Consider the following 17,563-nt stretch of genomic DNA (forward strand, 5'->3'; position numbering starts at 1 on the left):
AACACTTTGTGTACACTGAGCCTTTAAATCTTCACAACAGTGCAAGGCTGTTTTACTATCATCACATGTAGTACAAGAAAGGTCACATAAGAAGTCAAACACGGGAACACTTAGACTGATCAAAATATTCAGAAAGTGTAGTTCAACACCTCTCTTTGATTGCTAAAAGTATTTTTGAAGCACCTCTCTCCTAAAGACCCTGAAAATATTCTGTCATCATGGAAAACTCACGTTTATTTTTCTTACTCTTAACCATCCAATAAACTCAGTCCAAGATGCATAAAAATCATATTCAAAGTGTTGGTAAAGGGAAAGGTGTTTGATATTTGCATGACTGAGACCTAAACCTGAAAGCTTTGTAACCTTTCCCACAGTGATTCAATAAATAAATAAATTTAAAAAAATCATATTCAGACTCGTTTAATTTTAGAGAAGCCGTTTCTGTAACTTCTTCCCCACCCACATTCACAAATTTATTATTACTATTACTACTTCTACACGGCGGCTTTCGGGCGAGCCCCTGACTCGCTGGAGCGATAGCACAGCGGCAGGGCGTTCGCCTTGCAAGCAGCCAACATGGCCGACCCGAGTTCGATTCCTCCGCCCCTCTCGGAGAGCCCGGCAAGCTACCGAGAGTATTCGATATGCCAAACACAGTAACAACAAAGTCTCCAATGGAGACGTTACTGGGCCCGCTCGAGCAAATCGATGATCAACGGGAGGGCCTTTACCTTACTTTTTACTTTACTTCTACACAATCACATCCTGTCATCTCCATATTTTCACTGCCTTTTTCTAACTGGGATGACTCTTCTCTAGCCACATTTCTATGGCTAGAACATAGAAAAAAAGAACAATATTTCTAATTGTTCTTTTTCGGTATGTAATTAAAGTTACAGATTTATAGTTTTCGTATAATCTCACAAGAGCTATTCAAAACAATGAACATTTTATAACATAAAAATGCAACATAAATGTATTTTTAAACTCAATAAATTACCAAATAATAAAGAAAAAAAGTATCGTACCACAGCAAAAAGGGTTAATGCAGAGGCCTGGGTTTGATGCCCATGGGTGAAGCCCTGGGGGGCTCTTCACGACTGAGAAGGCACAATATTACCCAGTTATGGCACCAGGAGAAAGTGGAGAGGAACAAGTTCAGGACGGGCAGGTTCCTTGCCCTGATACTGTGCAGGAACTCAAGTGAAGCAGCTTTTCCACAGTCGTCAAAATGGTTTCCACTAGCACTTCATTTACTTACAGAATATTCCGTTCTAAGGGATAGTCTTATTAAAACATAGGATATGCTTTTTCAATAATGATTAAATTTAGAAGGAGTTAGGGTGAATGCTAAAAATACAGGTGTGGCCCTGGAGTAAATACTGCCAATATGGTCTGGTCTAAGTAAATTACACCCTGGAGCTCTTCACCATTAACTGCTGATTAGGTTGCCCAAAGTTCACCAATGGGGCTCCCAGACCACCTACCCCCAAAAAATAAATAATCAAATTTAGCTCCAAGGCTAGGTCACTGATGTCCCTAAGAATCAGCTAAGGCAGGGGTAGGGGTGTGTGTGTGTGTGTGTGTGTGTGTGTGTGGGTGTGTTTTGCTTTTTGGGTCACACCAGTGATGCTCATGGGTGACTCCTGGCTCTGCACTCAGGAATGACTCCTGGTGGTGTTTGGGGAACCATATGGGATGCTGGGGATCGAACCTGGGCTGGCTGTGTGCAAGACAAACGCCCTGCCCGCTGTACTATTGCTCCAGCCCCCTAACCAGGGCAGATTTTGTCAAAAGTTTAGGTAGTTTTCTGCCCAAATTCAAGCAAAGGTGTGATGACTGATGGCTCATTCGTTGGGAAAGTAAATTTAGGTCTACTTATAAGATGTGCAGTTGAGCTAGAATAGTATGCACTGTAGCACTGTCCTCCCGTTGATCATCGATTTGCTCGAGCGGGCACCAGTAACATCTCACAACAAATTGTGAAACTTGTTACTGTTTTGAGCATATCGAATACGCCATGGGGAGCTTGTCAGGCTTTGTCGTGCAGGCGAAATACTCTCGGTAGCTTGCCAGGCTCTCCGAGAGGGAAGAGGAATCGAATCCGGGTCAGTAGCATGCAAGGCAAAACGCCCTACCTGCCGTGCTATCCAGCGTAGTATGGCCTCTGTTTATTCCCTACTCTATTTCATGGGTCGTTTTTAAAATAAAGAGATTTGGGGTTCAGAAGATTCTGCTGACAGCTCGAGATTAGCCAACATTAGATCAGTGCCCACAGCTTTAGTATCTAAGACACAACTCAGCCCCCTGGACTGTGAGTGGCACTGACGAGGTGGCCTCCCTCGAGAGTCTACCTATTTACTCTGGTCACTTCAGTGGGAATTTCAAAGGCATCTGTGATGCAAATGGTTCCAAGTGGTCCTTTGTCACAATTATTTTAACAAGGCAGATTCTATCTTTGGAATAAGAAAACTCAGAAAAAAAAGGTTCTATCTAAACTGAGCCTGCAAAACTTTGCTTACAAGAAATGATTCTTCCCTAAAACTTCAACGTTTGTATCTGAACACTAAGCACTGATTCTTTTTAAATATTAATGTTTATTACAATAGAAAGCATTAGTATTTCTAACACTCTCACTGAGAAATTAATTATTTTAAAAATTGTTGGACCAGATTGATGAAAAAGGGTTAGCACTTGCCTTCAACGCAGCTGACAGTTCTTCAATCCTTGACACCTCTCATGGTCGTTCTCCACCACCCCCAACCCCAAGCACCAGTAAGTCCCCAAAATAAGGACCAAACCCTTCTTCCCACCAAAAAAAAAAAAAGTTACAGTGTGTGCCTATAACTTCCTTACCAAAGTGAACCCCAGTTTGGTTCCAGCACAATATATGGGTCCTAAGCACAATAAGGGATCCCTCTTTAGCATCACTGAGTATGGAACAACCCTTCCCCAATCAAAAGAAAAAATAATTAGACTTTTTAAAGAGCCTAAATTGAGAATTTTTGCTCTGAGATTTTCCCGAAATTGTTTTCCAAAATATTTTCTATTAATATCCTTCAGGTACTAACTTACAAACTCCAACAGTTCACTACATAATCTAAAACACTTCATAATTTTGCTCAACAAAAACATGTATTAATCTTCCTTAAAATTGATACCTATAATCTAAAATTAATACCTGCCTAAGTAATCAAACAGGAGTGCAGGTCTTCCCTCTAAAAATATCGCATCTTCATTCATAACTAGGATTATATTTTGCCAAAATTTAACCTACTGAAATGAAAAGCTTTGCAAATCATTAAATTTTTATGCAATGTATGTTTCTAAAAGAACAAAAGAAAAAGTAGTTTATATTAATTTTTAATTAGCTTATAAAAATTTTCAAAGAATATTTGATACATTCTTTTCTTTTGTTATTTTTGCTTTGGGACACCATTGGCAGTGCCCAGAGATTACTCCTGGTTCTGCACTCAGGAATCACTCCTGCGTGCTCAGGAGACCATATAGGGTGCCAGGAATCAAACCTGGGTGAGCTGTGTGCAAGACAAGCACCGTACCCACTGTTTTACAACTCTGGACTCAAGATTCTGGAACATTCTTGATCAATGTCATGAACACAATAAAAAAGTCAAAACTGACAACAAAACAAAGACACCCCCACCCCCACCCCCCCAAGAAAAGCAACTAACTTCACTGATCCTATTTCTCTTCTCATAGCCCCTTCAAACAAGTACCAGCTCAACCAACAATCTGCAGATCACAATCTTGGGTAAGAGAAGAAAACCAGTAAGGTGTACTAAGGAGTACCAACTTGGAAACTAAAAGTTATCTGCAGATCTAGAAAAATCTCACTCAAAAGGAACAAAATCCATACTCCTACATCAACTTAAATTGCCAGTATGAAACAAAATGCTAAAAATAACATCAAAGTAACCATTATTAATTATTGTCACCAGACTAGAATCCTACAAACTGGGAAAAGAAAAAAAAAAAAACTTCCCGAGCACCACATGGTTCTAGTAACAAGAACCACTAGTGTAGCCATAGAAACCCAGAACAACATCACATCACAGACCACATCACATCACCACTGAAGTGGCCTGGTTGGCCAAGTGTCACCGGAAGTGCCTGGCAGGTCCTCCCACCCCCACCCCCCCACAAAAAAAGAAACTGAAATCAAGGGATATAGCACTGTAGCAATGTCCTCCCCTTGCTCATTGATTTGCTGGAGCAGGCACCAATAACGTCTTCATTGTGAGACTTGTTTTTACTGTTTTTGGCGTATCGAATACGCCACGGGGAGCTTCCCAGGCTCTGCCGTGCAGGCGAGATACTCTCAGTAGTTTGCCAGGCTCTCTCTCCAAGAGGGGCACCCGGGTGGGCCGCGTGCAAGGCAAAAACCCTGCCTGCTGTGCTATCGCTCCAGCTCAAGTCAAGAGATACATTCCTTTAAAAATTCCGGGGAAAGTCTCATAATTTTATTGTATCATATCCCAAACAAATAGGCTAGAAATTTATGAAGTTCATATATAATATACAAAAGAAGAAATCTCCATAACAGCCAGGCCTTGTCAGTATTTGAAATTTATCTAATACTTGGTAGAGCCTATAAAACAAATTTCTCACAACTCAAAACCAGTTAAGTTGGCAAATTTAATGACTATTACTACCGACTCACTAAAATATTGGGTTTTTTTCCTAACAGAGTCAATTCTATTCATACACCATTTATTCTATTTTCTACCTTATCAGAGTCAATTCCACTCATATACTACTTATAGATCACTCCCATGGACTTAAATCTCTAGTCATTTAAACCCCAGGCCGATCTGGTTCAAAAATCCACTATTATCTTAGACAGTCTCAATACTTTTCTTAACTTAATATTGCCTTCGACTGTGCTTAGTACACAGTATACATGCACTGAGTCTGCTTTTTTAACAAATATGACTTTTGTAAAAAACAAAGCAAGACATTTTTGATAGGCTATTAGATTCTCTTCTCATTCTTTTCATCCCCGCATCATTAAGCCAGTGACTCAAAAACAATGGGAGAGACAATACATATGACTGCCTCATTTCTCAAACATTGAATCAGACTTCTGTGAGTCCCAAATGCAAAACGTGGCATCTGATGTAACACGTATAAATAAGCTGGTGTGTACAAATGCAGAAAACAAGTTAGGAATAAGTTTCGCGGTACATGATAGACTTTCATACAAATATACAAAAAAAATTAAGTACTGTGCATCAAACACCTGACACTATTTTAGACAGTGAAAATGTAGCAAGGGACAAAATCCCCACTTTCAATGAAGCTTATGTTTTGCCAACCCTATTTAGCATATTTCTCAAAAATTTAATCAGACTTCTGTGAGTCCCAAATGCAAAACATGGCGTCTAAAATAACCCATATAATGTAACCAGCTTATTTATAAATAGTGTATAGGTGTTTTCCAAAAGCTTTGCAGGTATTAACTCATTAGGTAAACATAACCCAGGAGAGAATGTCTCCATTAAAAAAGACCAAAACTGTGACTGAAAAGCATGAGGAATTTGCGTAAAATGATAAAAAACAAGTACTAAAGTGGTCAGGGGTCTGATTCTGAGTCTACACTCTTGACTGTTATGCAGTAACATTCTTTTGAAGCTTTAATAATAAAAGAGTTTAAGTCAAGTTAGATTAATTTACTCTGAAGGGCAAGCTCGTATACAAATGAGAAGGAAAGATGAATCTATCATTTCTAAAGTATGTTAAGTGAAAAAAAGCAAGGGTAAGAAAAGCAAGGGTAATAAGTACATGATATATCATTTGCTACATTATAGCAAATATCCAATTCGAAATTCTGAAATAAATTTCCCATACAACCAAAATATGATAGGAACTACAACTTAAAAAAAAAGGTTGAAAGTGAGATCAAGTTTCAAATAAGCAATACAAAAGTTACTCTGTTTACGTAAGGTATTAGCCTCAGCAAAGAAAACTAAAAACTGTGTGCACATCCCCATTTTTGGAGTTCTTTCATTCCTTTCATAGACATCTGCTTTTAAAAAGTGACTGACTCCACAGTAGCCGCCATGCTTCCAACTGGACCCCACTGCTTGGGACCAGTCTCATCCAGAAACTGGTCCTGAGTGGAAAACTCAGGTATGCGGGTTTTGCGAGTGAAATCCCCCGGCTTTCATGGAGGCGTGGTTGGGCTACTTCCTCCCACCTCTCTGTCCTTCCAGAGCCCTGGCAGTCATGCACACACCAAAAATCTGCCACCCAATTAAAAATTTAACTCCAGCTGTATAACCCTGTTAAAAATTCTGGACTTCCTGGAGTGCGCAGCCACATTTGCAGCCACCAGATTAGATGGGATGTAGTATAGAGGGCATCCAATCTCAACTGACAAGATATCAACAAAGAAGGCTTAACCTGCAACATTTTAGTAATCTCTTGTACAAGGGGTTAACCGCTCCTTGGTGAGATACACAATCTTCACTTTCTTCTGAAGAAACATTTTTGATCATTCTTTTAGCAAATTGTGACAATACAAAATAAATTGGGCTGGAGCAATAGCACAGCAGATAAGGCATTTGCCTTGCGTGCGGCCGACCTGGGTTCGATTCCTTTGTCCCTCTTGGAGAGCCCAGCAAGCTCCCAAGAGTATCCCACCTGCACAGCAGAGCCTGGCAAGCTACCCATGGGGTATTCAGTATGCCAAAAACAGTAACAAGTCTCACTTCGTGTTCCTGGAGCAAGCAGATGCCATTGTGCTACACTAGTACATGACAGGGACAAATGGAGACGTTACTGGTGCCCACTGGAGCAAATCAATGAGCAACGGGACAACAGTACTACAGTGCTATAAAATAAATTACCGAGTGCCTTCTATGGGGTCAGGCTTAAGGGGTGGTTGGGAAAACTGGAGATAATGGTGGTGGAAGGTGCAATGGTGGTGGGATTGGTTTTGGTATATTGAATGTCTGTAACAAATCAATATCAACAACTCTGTAAACCACAGTGTTTATACAAAGTGTAAGGGGGAAATAAATTATTTAAATTGCTAGCACAAAATAAAATTTAAATTGTTAGAATGCAAGAATATAAATGGCATTATATCTTGAATCAAAGTGTGGGTGTATGTGTTAAAAACCAAGGTGAATAATTATATTGAGAATCAAAACGGTTTAAATTTATTTCTCTCTCACATCATCTTAGTTAAGAATTATAACTAGGACACAGAATATCATGCTGTGTGAAATCAGAGGCAGAGGGAAAAACAGAATGATTACGCTCATTTGCAGGGTATCTGGGGGGGAGGGGGGGAACACACCTAGTGTGCGAATATCCAAAGACAGTGGAAACAAAACAAGGGCCAGGCAGAGGGTCCATGGCAGGTAGCTTGCTACAAATGGGGAGGGGGAGGAAGGGACCTGCCCAACTGTGACAAGGACAGTTGGAAATGATCACCCTGGACATAAACTGGAAGTGATATGCATGGAACCCTTTCAGAAACAGTATTGCACAACACAGTGGCTAAAAAAGAGGGAGGGAGGGAGGGAGGGAGGGAGGGAGGGAGGTGGGGGGAGAAGGAGAGAGGAAGAGAGGAAGAAAGGGAAAGAGGAGAGTGGGGAAAAAGGGGAGAGCAAAGGCAGGCTGGGGGCGGAGGTGGAAAACTGAGGACGAAGGTGGCAGAAAATGTGCACTGTTGAAAAGATGGGTTTTGGAACACTGTGTGACCAAAACCCGATCTTGAACAAATTTGTAACTGTGTATCTCTCTGTGATGCAATTAAAAAAAATTTTTTTATTTAAAAAAAAAAAATGACTCGGGTCAGCCAGAAAGTGCAGGGGATAAGGCTCTTGCCTTGCTGCTGACCACAGGCTGATGTCCATCATCACATATGGCCCTCCCCGCTCCCCCCAGCACCGCCAAAGTGATCCCAGAGCACAAAGCCAGGAGTCTGCCCTGAGCACCAGCAGCAAAAGTAATAGTTAAATTTTTATGTCTTGCTAAATATGCTCGAATGCCGAGCCATCCAAACTCAGACTCACTGACCAAATCTAGATGTACGTCTAACTGCAACAGGGTTTGAACACGTGTTAAGTTGGCCACTCCAGTCCAGGAAACACATTTTGCAAGCCACTCATCTAGACAATTCTCCAAGATCGCTGTCCGCAACAAAAAGGCCACTATGACAATCAATTTCAACCGCTAGAAGAAAGACATAAAGATAGAAGAAAGACTACAATAAAAAAGAACTCTGTCTGGACCCATCCTGTGAAATGCATCCCCCTGACTCTTTAAGACTGCCTACAACACATTCTTTTAAGTAATAAAATATAAATACTTCTCCCTTAGAAAAAGTTTTTTTTTCCTGGAAGCAGGGGACCAGGTAGATTAAGGATATGTTCTCTAACAAGGACACATGATCTTAGAATACTCTATCGCTTGAAGCTTGAGAAGATCAAAAACAAAACAAGAAGAAGAAAAAGAAAAAAACCCAAAACAAGGATCCGCTAGAAATAGCTGCCCAGGTCATAAGTTTTTGTCTGTAGGAATCACCCCATACCCAGGGATTGCCCACAGTAGTCCTCTCCAGACTGGGCTAGTCTCGTGGTCCTTCAAAATGCATTCTCCTTCTCAAGAATCTGACACTCGAAAATAAAATCTGAGAGAGGCTACTGCCAAGTTATGTGATGAGCAAGGCTCTCGCCCAAGCTCCCAGTACCTACTACTGAGGTCTCAGTTGTCCAAAGACCTATTCACTGAGGGTTTGCTCTCACTCCCTTAATTTTTGGATGGACTATACTAAACTGTCTTCCAAGAAGTTCCTTCTCTACCTGCATCACTCAGAACTATTTATTTGCAGTAACACTGCAAATGCTTTATCTTTTCTATAGAGCGCTGTGATAAATCTGTGCAAATTCAAAGCTTTATAACTTTAACTGCAACAGAAAACTGTTATTGGGGCTGGAAAGACTGCTTCCAAGGTTGGAGTACACTGTCTGCATGGGAGAACCCCCAATGTGACCCACTGCGTGTACGATATGGTCCCCTCACCATCATGATAGGGATCCCCAAAGGTGAGCTAGAAGACAGAGAACAGGTACGGTCCCCAAACACAAAACAAAACAAAACAAAATTTAAGAAAATAACAACTTGGGGCATTTATTTCCCACCTCCAAGCTAATATATGATCCATACAATGAATTTAAAGCAAACAAACCACATTTTTGGCCGTACAATATGAATTCCATCTCATATTTACTTTCAGAAAAGTCCTCTGACATGTAGCAAAAAAAAAAAAAAAACTACCACTTTTTTTTATTCAATGGATTTAGATGTCTATTATGTGCCAGTATCATGCTACTGGAACACAGCATTGAATGTAAAAACAGATTCTTGTTTTTAAGTTTTCTCTGTTTTGAGATAGGGTGATAGGGAAAAAAAAAAAGCAATCAAGAAAATTGCCAGATACTTAGTGCTATTACAGAGAACTAAAGTGATGTGAAACAAGGAGAAACCAGACAATTTTTAGGTAAATAGTCAGGGGATGCCTAACTACTAATGTCAAGAAGTGAGTGAAGTCAGTCAAGATGGGGCCCAGCTAACAAAGGTCCTCACACTGGACTTGGCTAGATGACTCATGTTTCAAGAGTCAACATGACAACAGTGTTTGGAGAACGAGGAAAATAACTTAGAAGTTCCGAGAGACAAAAAGGACCACGTGCATGCAGGGCTTTTAACCAAAGGCAAGGCACTGGATCTATTTATGAAGCAGCTGGTATACTGGTACCTGGTAACAAGGTTATTCACAAGATGCTTAAAGAGAACAGTGAGGCAATGAACTAAGATGGGGGGAAAAAATTACCAACAGCAATTATCATAAACTTCTAGAGCTGAAATGAATCTTACTATCACAGAATAAAAAGAATGATAATGGTCCTGTCTGTGGCAGCTCTGAGGTTAGATCACAGTGGAAGAGAAAGTCATACTCAGCGCTCCCTCACACTGAGTGCAAAGGTCTTTCCAAAATTCTTAAATCAATATGAAGCCTAAAGTCAAGTCTTTGCTGCGTACACTTCCAGTAGGGACAGAACAGCATCAAATGAAAACATAATTAGAATTTTTTATAATTTTGCATGTCATGATATTCACACCACCAGGCCCATGTATGAAAAAACTTTCAAGTGGCTGGCAATGCTTAAGTATTTACCACCACATCTCTCCTCCCAAAGCATGTAAAATAGGAAAGAAATGAATGAAACAACAAAACATACTTACATCTGGGTATTCTTTTACAGGCACATAAAGTTTCTCTTGCAACTGAACAATAGGTCCCACAGCATCAGGCAACTCTGCACTCCTTTTCTCTGTACTGCCATTTAATGTGTCATTGTACATGTCTTTCCGTACTCTGCTAATTTCTGTTAAAAGTAAAAATTTTAAATGTGTTAGACCAAAAAAAAGTGTTCTTGCTAATCCAGAAAAAAAAAAAATATATATATATAAGGGACAGGGGGGGATTTCGGAGATAAGGTGCTAAAACTCCACAATGCAAAGAACGATTGACCTATACTGTCATTTCCAGACGAAGTCTGTATTTAGAAGTAACCATAAGTTTAAACTGCTCCACTAGAAATCAAACTTATACCAACAAAATCATCTATTTTATTAAAATTAACTTCAAATCCTGAGATACTATCCACTATAATATAGACCTATTATCTTAATTTTGCCATGTCAGCCATTCCAAATGATAGGCTCAGCTCAATTATAAGAATGCTTGTCAGACAAGCCAATCTGAAAGCTTTTATGCTCCAAAAAAAAAAAAATCTGGCTGAAGGAAACTTATACTTCTCTGTCTCTTTTAGGTCTTTGGGGGACAAACAGAGACACTCAATGAGTACAGACAGTAAGTCCAACAGAACTTGGTGTGACGCACAATTTTAGCAGTTAAGACTGCAGAAATGGAAGAGATGTCTTAAGGCAGGTAGAGAGAAGCAAGGACTGAAGGAAACCAAGGGAAAGCAACATCTAAGTGTTGCTGAGAAAAGCTCCAAGAGGAACGCAAGGGAGGTCGACTAGGAGAAGTGTGAAAGGACAGGAAAACAATGCCAAATTCAGGGACAGGAGGATCAATGGCGTCAGACTACAGCACAGGCCTATGAAGGTACCACTTCATGACAAAAAAGTCACCAGTGGTGAGTTAAGCTTCAAAGAAAGCTGGAACTACAAGGGGTTAATGAATTAAAAACAAGCAAAGGTACCAGAAGTCGATAATCGTAATTTTTTTAAATAAATGATCATGACAGATCTTACGATCTTAAGATCGCGCTACATCTTATCATCTCATTCCTACTTTGGACAACCTGGCAGGCTACCGAATGCAACCTGCCCACACGGCAGAGTCTGGCAAACTCCCCGTGGCGTCCCCAATATGCCAAATACCAGTCACAAGGATGGGTCTCATTCTCCTAACCCTGAAAGAGCCTTGAGTATGGCACTTTCCAAAAAAAAAATCTCAGGGCTAGGACGAAGAGACGTTACTGGGGCCTGCTCGAGGCAATCGACGAATAACAGGATGGTCGTGATTGTTGTGAAGACAGAGCTAAGACTTAAAAACACTTCTTTAAAAAAGAAAGTATATGACAAATCAATTTAAATCACAGTCCCGCACAAAAAAATTCTCGTAAGAATTAAATGCTCCAGGTCTCAAAGCACCAGTACAGCGGGCAGGGTTCTTGCCTGGCCATGCACTGACCCAGGTTCAATCCCCAGCACTCCACATTCCTTCCCAACCCCCAGCACAGCCTGGAGTGATCCCTGAGTGCAGGAGCCAGGAGCAACTAACTCCTGAGCACAACTGCATGTGAACCCCTGCCCTCAAAAAGAAAAATGAAATGCTACAGCACAGACACTATCATTGGCCCTACTGTCTCGGTTGCATTATTACATGAGCCGAGTGCCTCTATCACCTTCTCCCCACACTACAGACCCTAATTTCTTCAACTGTGGGCCACAACCTTGTATGAGCTTATGTAGCTGAATGGGGAGATCATTTTAAAATGAAGAAGGATTTATTATCTACAAACATTTTATTTGTATGCCTATTTTCTACACCTGTATGCCTGGGGTTATGTAAAAATTTCTTGAGCAAAAAAATAAAGAAAAAAAAAGTTTGGGGGCTGGAGCTATAGCACAGCCGGTAGGGTGTTTGCCTTGCACATGGCTGACCTGGGTTCGATTCCCAGCATCCCATATGGTCCCCTGAGCACCGCCAGGAGTAACTCCTGAGTGCAGAGCCAGGAGGAACCCCTGAGCATCGCCGGGCATGACCCAAAAAGCAAAAAAAAAAAAAAAAAAAAGATGTGCACTATGAACTTCAGTACTTACCTTATCTTAAATTAAGGATAGCAAAATTCTCAAATCAAGGTTTCAATGACCAAAGAATAATTTAAATGATGCAATTCATTAAATTACGGTAAGTAATTAACCGAGAAGCACTGAAAAAACTAATTAATTAAGATTACCAGGTCTGCATCTAACCTTTAGCCCACTGCACCTGGGATCCATCCAAGAATTTTTGTATTCTTCTGACAAATTTCCTCTTTCATTTTAACTTAAAAAATAAAATTATACATGTCCTCCTTTAGCTCAGGTTTTTATAGAAAAAATATTTTCATATTAATTTGATTAAATTTGTTTCCTTCATAAAGTGCTAGATTCGTTCTGTGAATCTGTAGGAACATGACATAAAAATTCAGCACAAGCATAAAAGTAAATTAAAAATACGAACTGCTTATATAGATGGAAACATACCAAATGCAGAGACCACCATCACATTGTAAATAGAACATACCAAGATAAAGTAGAATTTGTAAGAGAGAGAGAGAGAGAGAGAGAGAGAGAACTACAAATGACCAAATGACAAAAGTCAAATAAGAGAAGTACATGATATACACATAGCACTGCACTGTAGCACTGCCCTCCCGCCGTTCACTGATTTGTTCAAGCGGGCCCAGTAACATTTCCACTGTGAGACTTGTTGTTACTGTGTCTGGCATATCGAATACATCGTGGGTAGCTTGCCAGGCTCTGCCGTGCGGGCGAAATGCTCTCAGTAGCTTGCCGGGCTCTCTGAGAGGGGCACAGGAATCGAACATGGCTTGGCAGGGCCGGCAGCTTGCAAGGCAAACGCCCTACCGCTGTGCTATTGCTCACATAGGCATACCAAAAAAAAAAAAAAAAAAACCAGTATCCGTCCTATACCTACTCATATAATATAATGGAAAAAAACATCTATTCATCTATAAACATCTATAATTCTGCAGTAAATGAAAATTCCATAGGATGCTGTTCCCCATCCCGACTCCATCTCCCAGACTAGGACCTGGGACAGTGAACGTTGCTCAACTAGCAAATGAAGATTTTAAGTAGACGGGTGGGTGGAAAAAAGAAAAAGTACTGCAGATACTGCCTGTCTTACATGTGGCTGACCCAGGCTGGATCCTTGAGATCACATGGTTCCCCAAGTCCCAACAGGAGTGATCCCTGAGCACCAAGCCGGGAGTAAGCCCTGAGCACAGCTGGATGGAGCCCAAAACCAACCAACAAAAAAGAACACTTCAGGGTCTGGGTCATCAAACTTAACGAGTCATTATTCCTGCTCAGGAAGTTAGTCTCACTAGGAAAGAAAGATACTGGGAAGTTGCAGAACAGTTAGAGGCTCGGACCAGAGATGGTCGACATTCTACAAAAGCACGAAGTCAGTTCCATCGATCCTGATGTGGGGTTTCAGAATCAAGAAATGTGGTTTAGAATCAAGGAAAGTGTCGAGAGAGAAGAAACTGACCTTTATTTTCTAATGATGAAGAATGTATGAGGCAAAAGGAGAAGCTATCATCAGAAATCTTAGTTTTCTTCAGATTAAAAATCTTTCTGCCACATCTCATTCTCTAAAATATATCACTCATTTTAATTATAGAACACAAATTATATACAAGACAGTACTGATGAGAATGAAAAGATGACTCAGACATAATTCTAGTTCTCAAGGAATTTGCAGTCTTACTCACTGTGGAATCCAACCAGCTGAGTAGTGCTTTTATCAACAGTACTTTTCTAGCCAGGAAATCATTAGCACTTCTTGGCATGTTATTTACAACACTCAAGTTAGAACAGGTTCTGATTCCAGTCTGAACAGTAACTGTGATTTTAGGTAAGTATCTTACTTAACCTCTCAATGTCTATACTGTAATTAGAGGTTGCTAGCTCACAACTGAACCCATTCGTTTTCAGCCATAGTATATTCCAGGAATCAATCTATTATTTTACTCCAAAACCCCCTGTTAAAAACAAAACTAACAAAAAAAAAGTGTATACAAAGTTTTGCTTTCCATGCATCCTCAAAAACAGTCAAAGTACCACATAAAAAACAAAAAAAGAAAATCACGAGTCTGGGCATGGATAATTCTCTTAATCCTTCCTAAGTGGTGGTTTACAGGTGCTGATTTATGAAAAGCAGGAAAGCACCGTAATTAATACGGAGTGGGGGGAGGAGTCCGCAGCCGACACTCTGGTAGAGGCTGTAGTGTTAGAAGACTGTATCCGTGAAACCCTACCGTTAACAATATTGTAAGGCACCGTGCCTAAGATTTTTGAAATGTTTTAATAGGGGTGCTATTTTCCTTGTATTAAACACCGCATAATAATGCATGAATGATTATCTGTCCATAACACAGTCCTCAAAAAGTCCAAACCAATTATTCAGTCATTTCATAAAAATTCCCAAGAACTCCACGATAACCTCAATATCAAAATAAATTTATCTTAGACTTCAACTTCTAAAATGATACAAATTTTAATGAACCAAATCCTCCATACATTCTTCCATTAGCCGCCACTCGCATACTCAAGTTCAGTATTAGTCCGAAAGTCTCTTACGTAGAACAGCCCTACAAAAACCTGCAAAGTTCTAGCATGTCTACGCATCTCCTCCCAAAGCTATGGAAAGGTACAGTTGAGTTTTAGGGCCAGGGACATGGCCGAAAGCGCCAGAGCTAAGGCCTCGAGCACTGGGGCTCCAGGTTCACTCCCCAGCACAATGCGGTCCACAGAGCGCCACCAGATGTGACCCGCAAGTGCCAGGCCCGGAGTGAGACCTAAGCATCAACTGATGAGAAACTGAAAATCAAAATCAAATACAGGACCAGGGAGGTAGTGGACAGTTAGTGGCACGTCTAGCAGGCACCCTACCCACTCAGTCCTCATTACCATATGCTCACTAAACCAAGGGTCACCTTTCGGAAAGGCTCTGAAAGCACTGCTGGTGTGGCCCCAGAAACCTGAGCTGGGTCCCAGGTGCTCCCCAGAACAAGGCACTAAGTGGCACCACATCCTCAGGTCCTCACGTGGTACTACAGGGTAGTTGGCTCAAGACAAGGGAGGTGCTCTGAGCACCACTCAGAGCCACCTCTCCCCACCCACTGTCCAAAATAAAGGCAGCTTGCTTAAAAAATGCTCTATGCTTTATTTTAGTCACCGTGATTACTGTTAATGACGGGGTTTCATACACACAACATTCAAACACCACACCCTCACCAGAGCGGCCACTTCCCTCCGAGCCCCATCTCAGGCTCCCTAATCTCACCATCTCACCGCGGCCAGGGAAATTCAGCTCTGAAGACCAGCTCCCGGGTCCGTTTGCCCCTGGCCATTTACTCTCTCCTTACTCTGCTTCTGTGTAAGAGAGACGTTCTGCAGCTGTCCTCCTCTCTCTGGCTGACTTCACTGAGCAAACCCCTCTTGCTCCATCCTTCTCCGGGGAATCTGCTTTTTATTTAAGAGATCATCAGTACTACTACTACTACTACATATCTGCGGAGCTCTGCCCAGAGAGCTGATCCACCAGGATCCTTCCACTGTTATCCAAGGTGCTTTGGCCTCAGCATCCTCAGGTCAGTGACAGTGCCCATAGCTCAGGGTCTGCTTCCACTGGAGATTGTTGTCTACCCTCTTACTCTGTACTCAACACATTCATATACCCTCCCTTGCTTGGTTTTACACCATTGTTCTTCAACCTTTTTGACACCCCTAGATCGGCACCTGCATACGTAACCAAGCCATCATAACCAAGATGGCAGAGCAGTGGATTTGCACTGGTCTTACCCTCCCTCATTCCATTCTTCACGCCCACAGTTCCCTGGTAATGGGTATACAGACTCAAGGCCGCCTGCCACCAGAGTTCCACACACTCCCACGTGCATGGTGCATTAAAGGAACTTCACTCTTTTTTTTTTTGGCTAACAGACTGCACTGTTGACACACTGATGGTGCTAAGCCAAGCTTCCGCCATGTCAAACTCCCACAATTGTTTGTTTAGACAATTTAATTTTTTCCTGGTTATTTTCTACTATCCATACACCTTCAGAATAATGTTAATTTGTCAGCTGACATTCTTTAGACATGAGTATTTTTTGAGTAAAAGGTTCAACTAAATGCATTTTATAATACAATTCTCCATACACCTTTAGACTAAAATTAATCTATTAGCTGACATTTTTTTAAAGATGAGTGTCAAAGGTTCAAGTCAATGCAATTCTCTAACCTGACTACTGAAATACAGGCACACCGTATCAACTTCTGATGAAATCTCAAGCCACACCACAACTCCTATCTCTGGATCCACCGGTTTAAGCAGGAAACAACTTGTCTGGGAATCTCCCAGTCGTGCCATCATTTAATAATGTTGAGAAAACACATTTTTCACTTCCCCAACATTCAGGCTTCTCTCATTTCTCATGTTTTGTTGAAATTATATTCAGTGGTGGACTGAATATCAGTCTATTGAAAATCATTGAAGTTGTTTTTCAAATTCCAGTAAGCTTTTAAAACACTTTCCACTTGGTCTTGAAAACGGTACTACTGGCTCCACACATGTATTTCCCTACTCTACTTTCTCTTTTCCAGCACCAAAACCCTTTTACCATGCCTACACAAGTCACAAGTATCCCACCCATCTCTCTGCAACCATAACACCGGTTCGCATTCATTTAAAATTTGAAAACTGGGGAGCCAGTGTGACAGCAGAAGAACAAGTAGGACGCTTGGCAACCAACCCAGGTTCTATCCCTGGCCTCCCATACGGACCCCTCCAACCGACGCTCAGAGTGATTCCTAAGCACCAAGTCAACTGTGTGGCCCAAAACCCAAACAAAAAAATCTGAATCACTGGGTCCAAAGCGACAGTAGTGGGGAGGGCGTTTGCCTTGCACGAGGCCAACCCAGGTTCAATCCCCGGCATCCCATAGGGTCCCCCAAGCACCACCAGGAGTCATTCCTGAGTGCAGAGCCAGGAGGAACCCCTGAGCATCGCTGGGTGTAAAAGTAAAAAAAATGAAAATAAAAAAATCTGAATTACTGGGGTAACTAGCAGATCAACAAGAGTACAAAAAGAGAACACGAAACTTAGGACAACTTGATAAACAGAGAACAAAAATGCATAGGCTGAAAAATCTAAACCATGAAATCTAAAATACGAAATTAAGCAGTCATTTCCCTAGACAAA

General features: G+C 41.1%; 1 protein-coding gene across 6 annotated transcripts in view; it reads right to left on the minus strand.

Annotated features, from left to right (window-relative positions):
• Positions 1–17,563, minus strand: part of QKI (QKI, KH domain containing RNA binding) — a 153,661-nt gene that overhangs the window by 101,817 nt on the left and 34,281 nt on the right. For all 6 annotated transcript variants that reach the window (XR_008794144.1, XM_056126293.1, XM_056126291.1 and 3 more), the window contains exon 2: positions 10,279–10,421. Coding sequence is in view for 5 of the 6 variants with exons in the window: in XM_056126293.1 (XP_055982268.1) it covers positions 10,279–10,421 (143 nt within the window). In the remaining variant the exon portion in view is untranslated. The remainder of the gene's footprint in view (positions 1–10,278; positions 10,422–17,563) is intronic.

This window comes from Sorex fumeus, unplaced genomic scaffold, assembly GCF_029834395.1.
Source record: "Sorex fumeus unplaced genomic scaffold, SorFum_2.1 ptg000061l, whole genome shotgun sequence".
NCBI lineage: Eukaryota > Metazoa > Chordata > Mammalia > Eulipotyphla > Soricidae > Sorex > Sorex fumeus.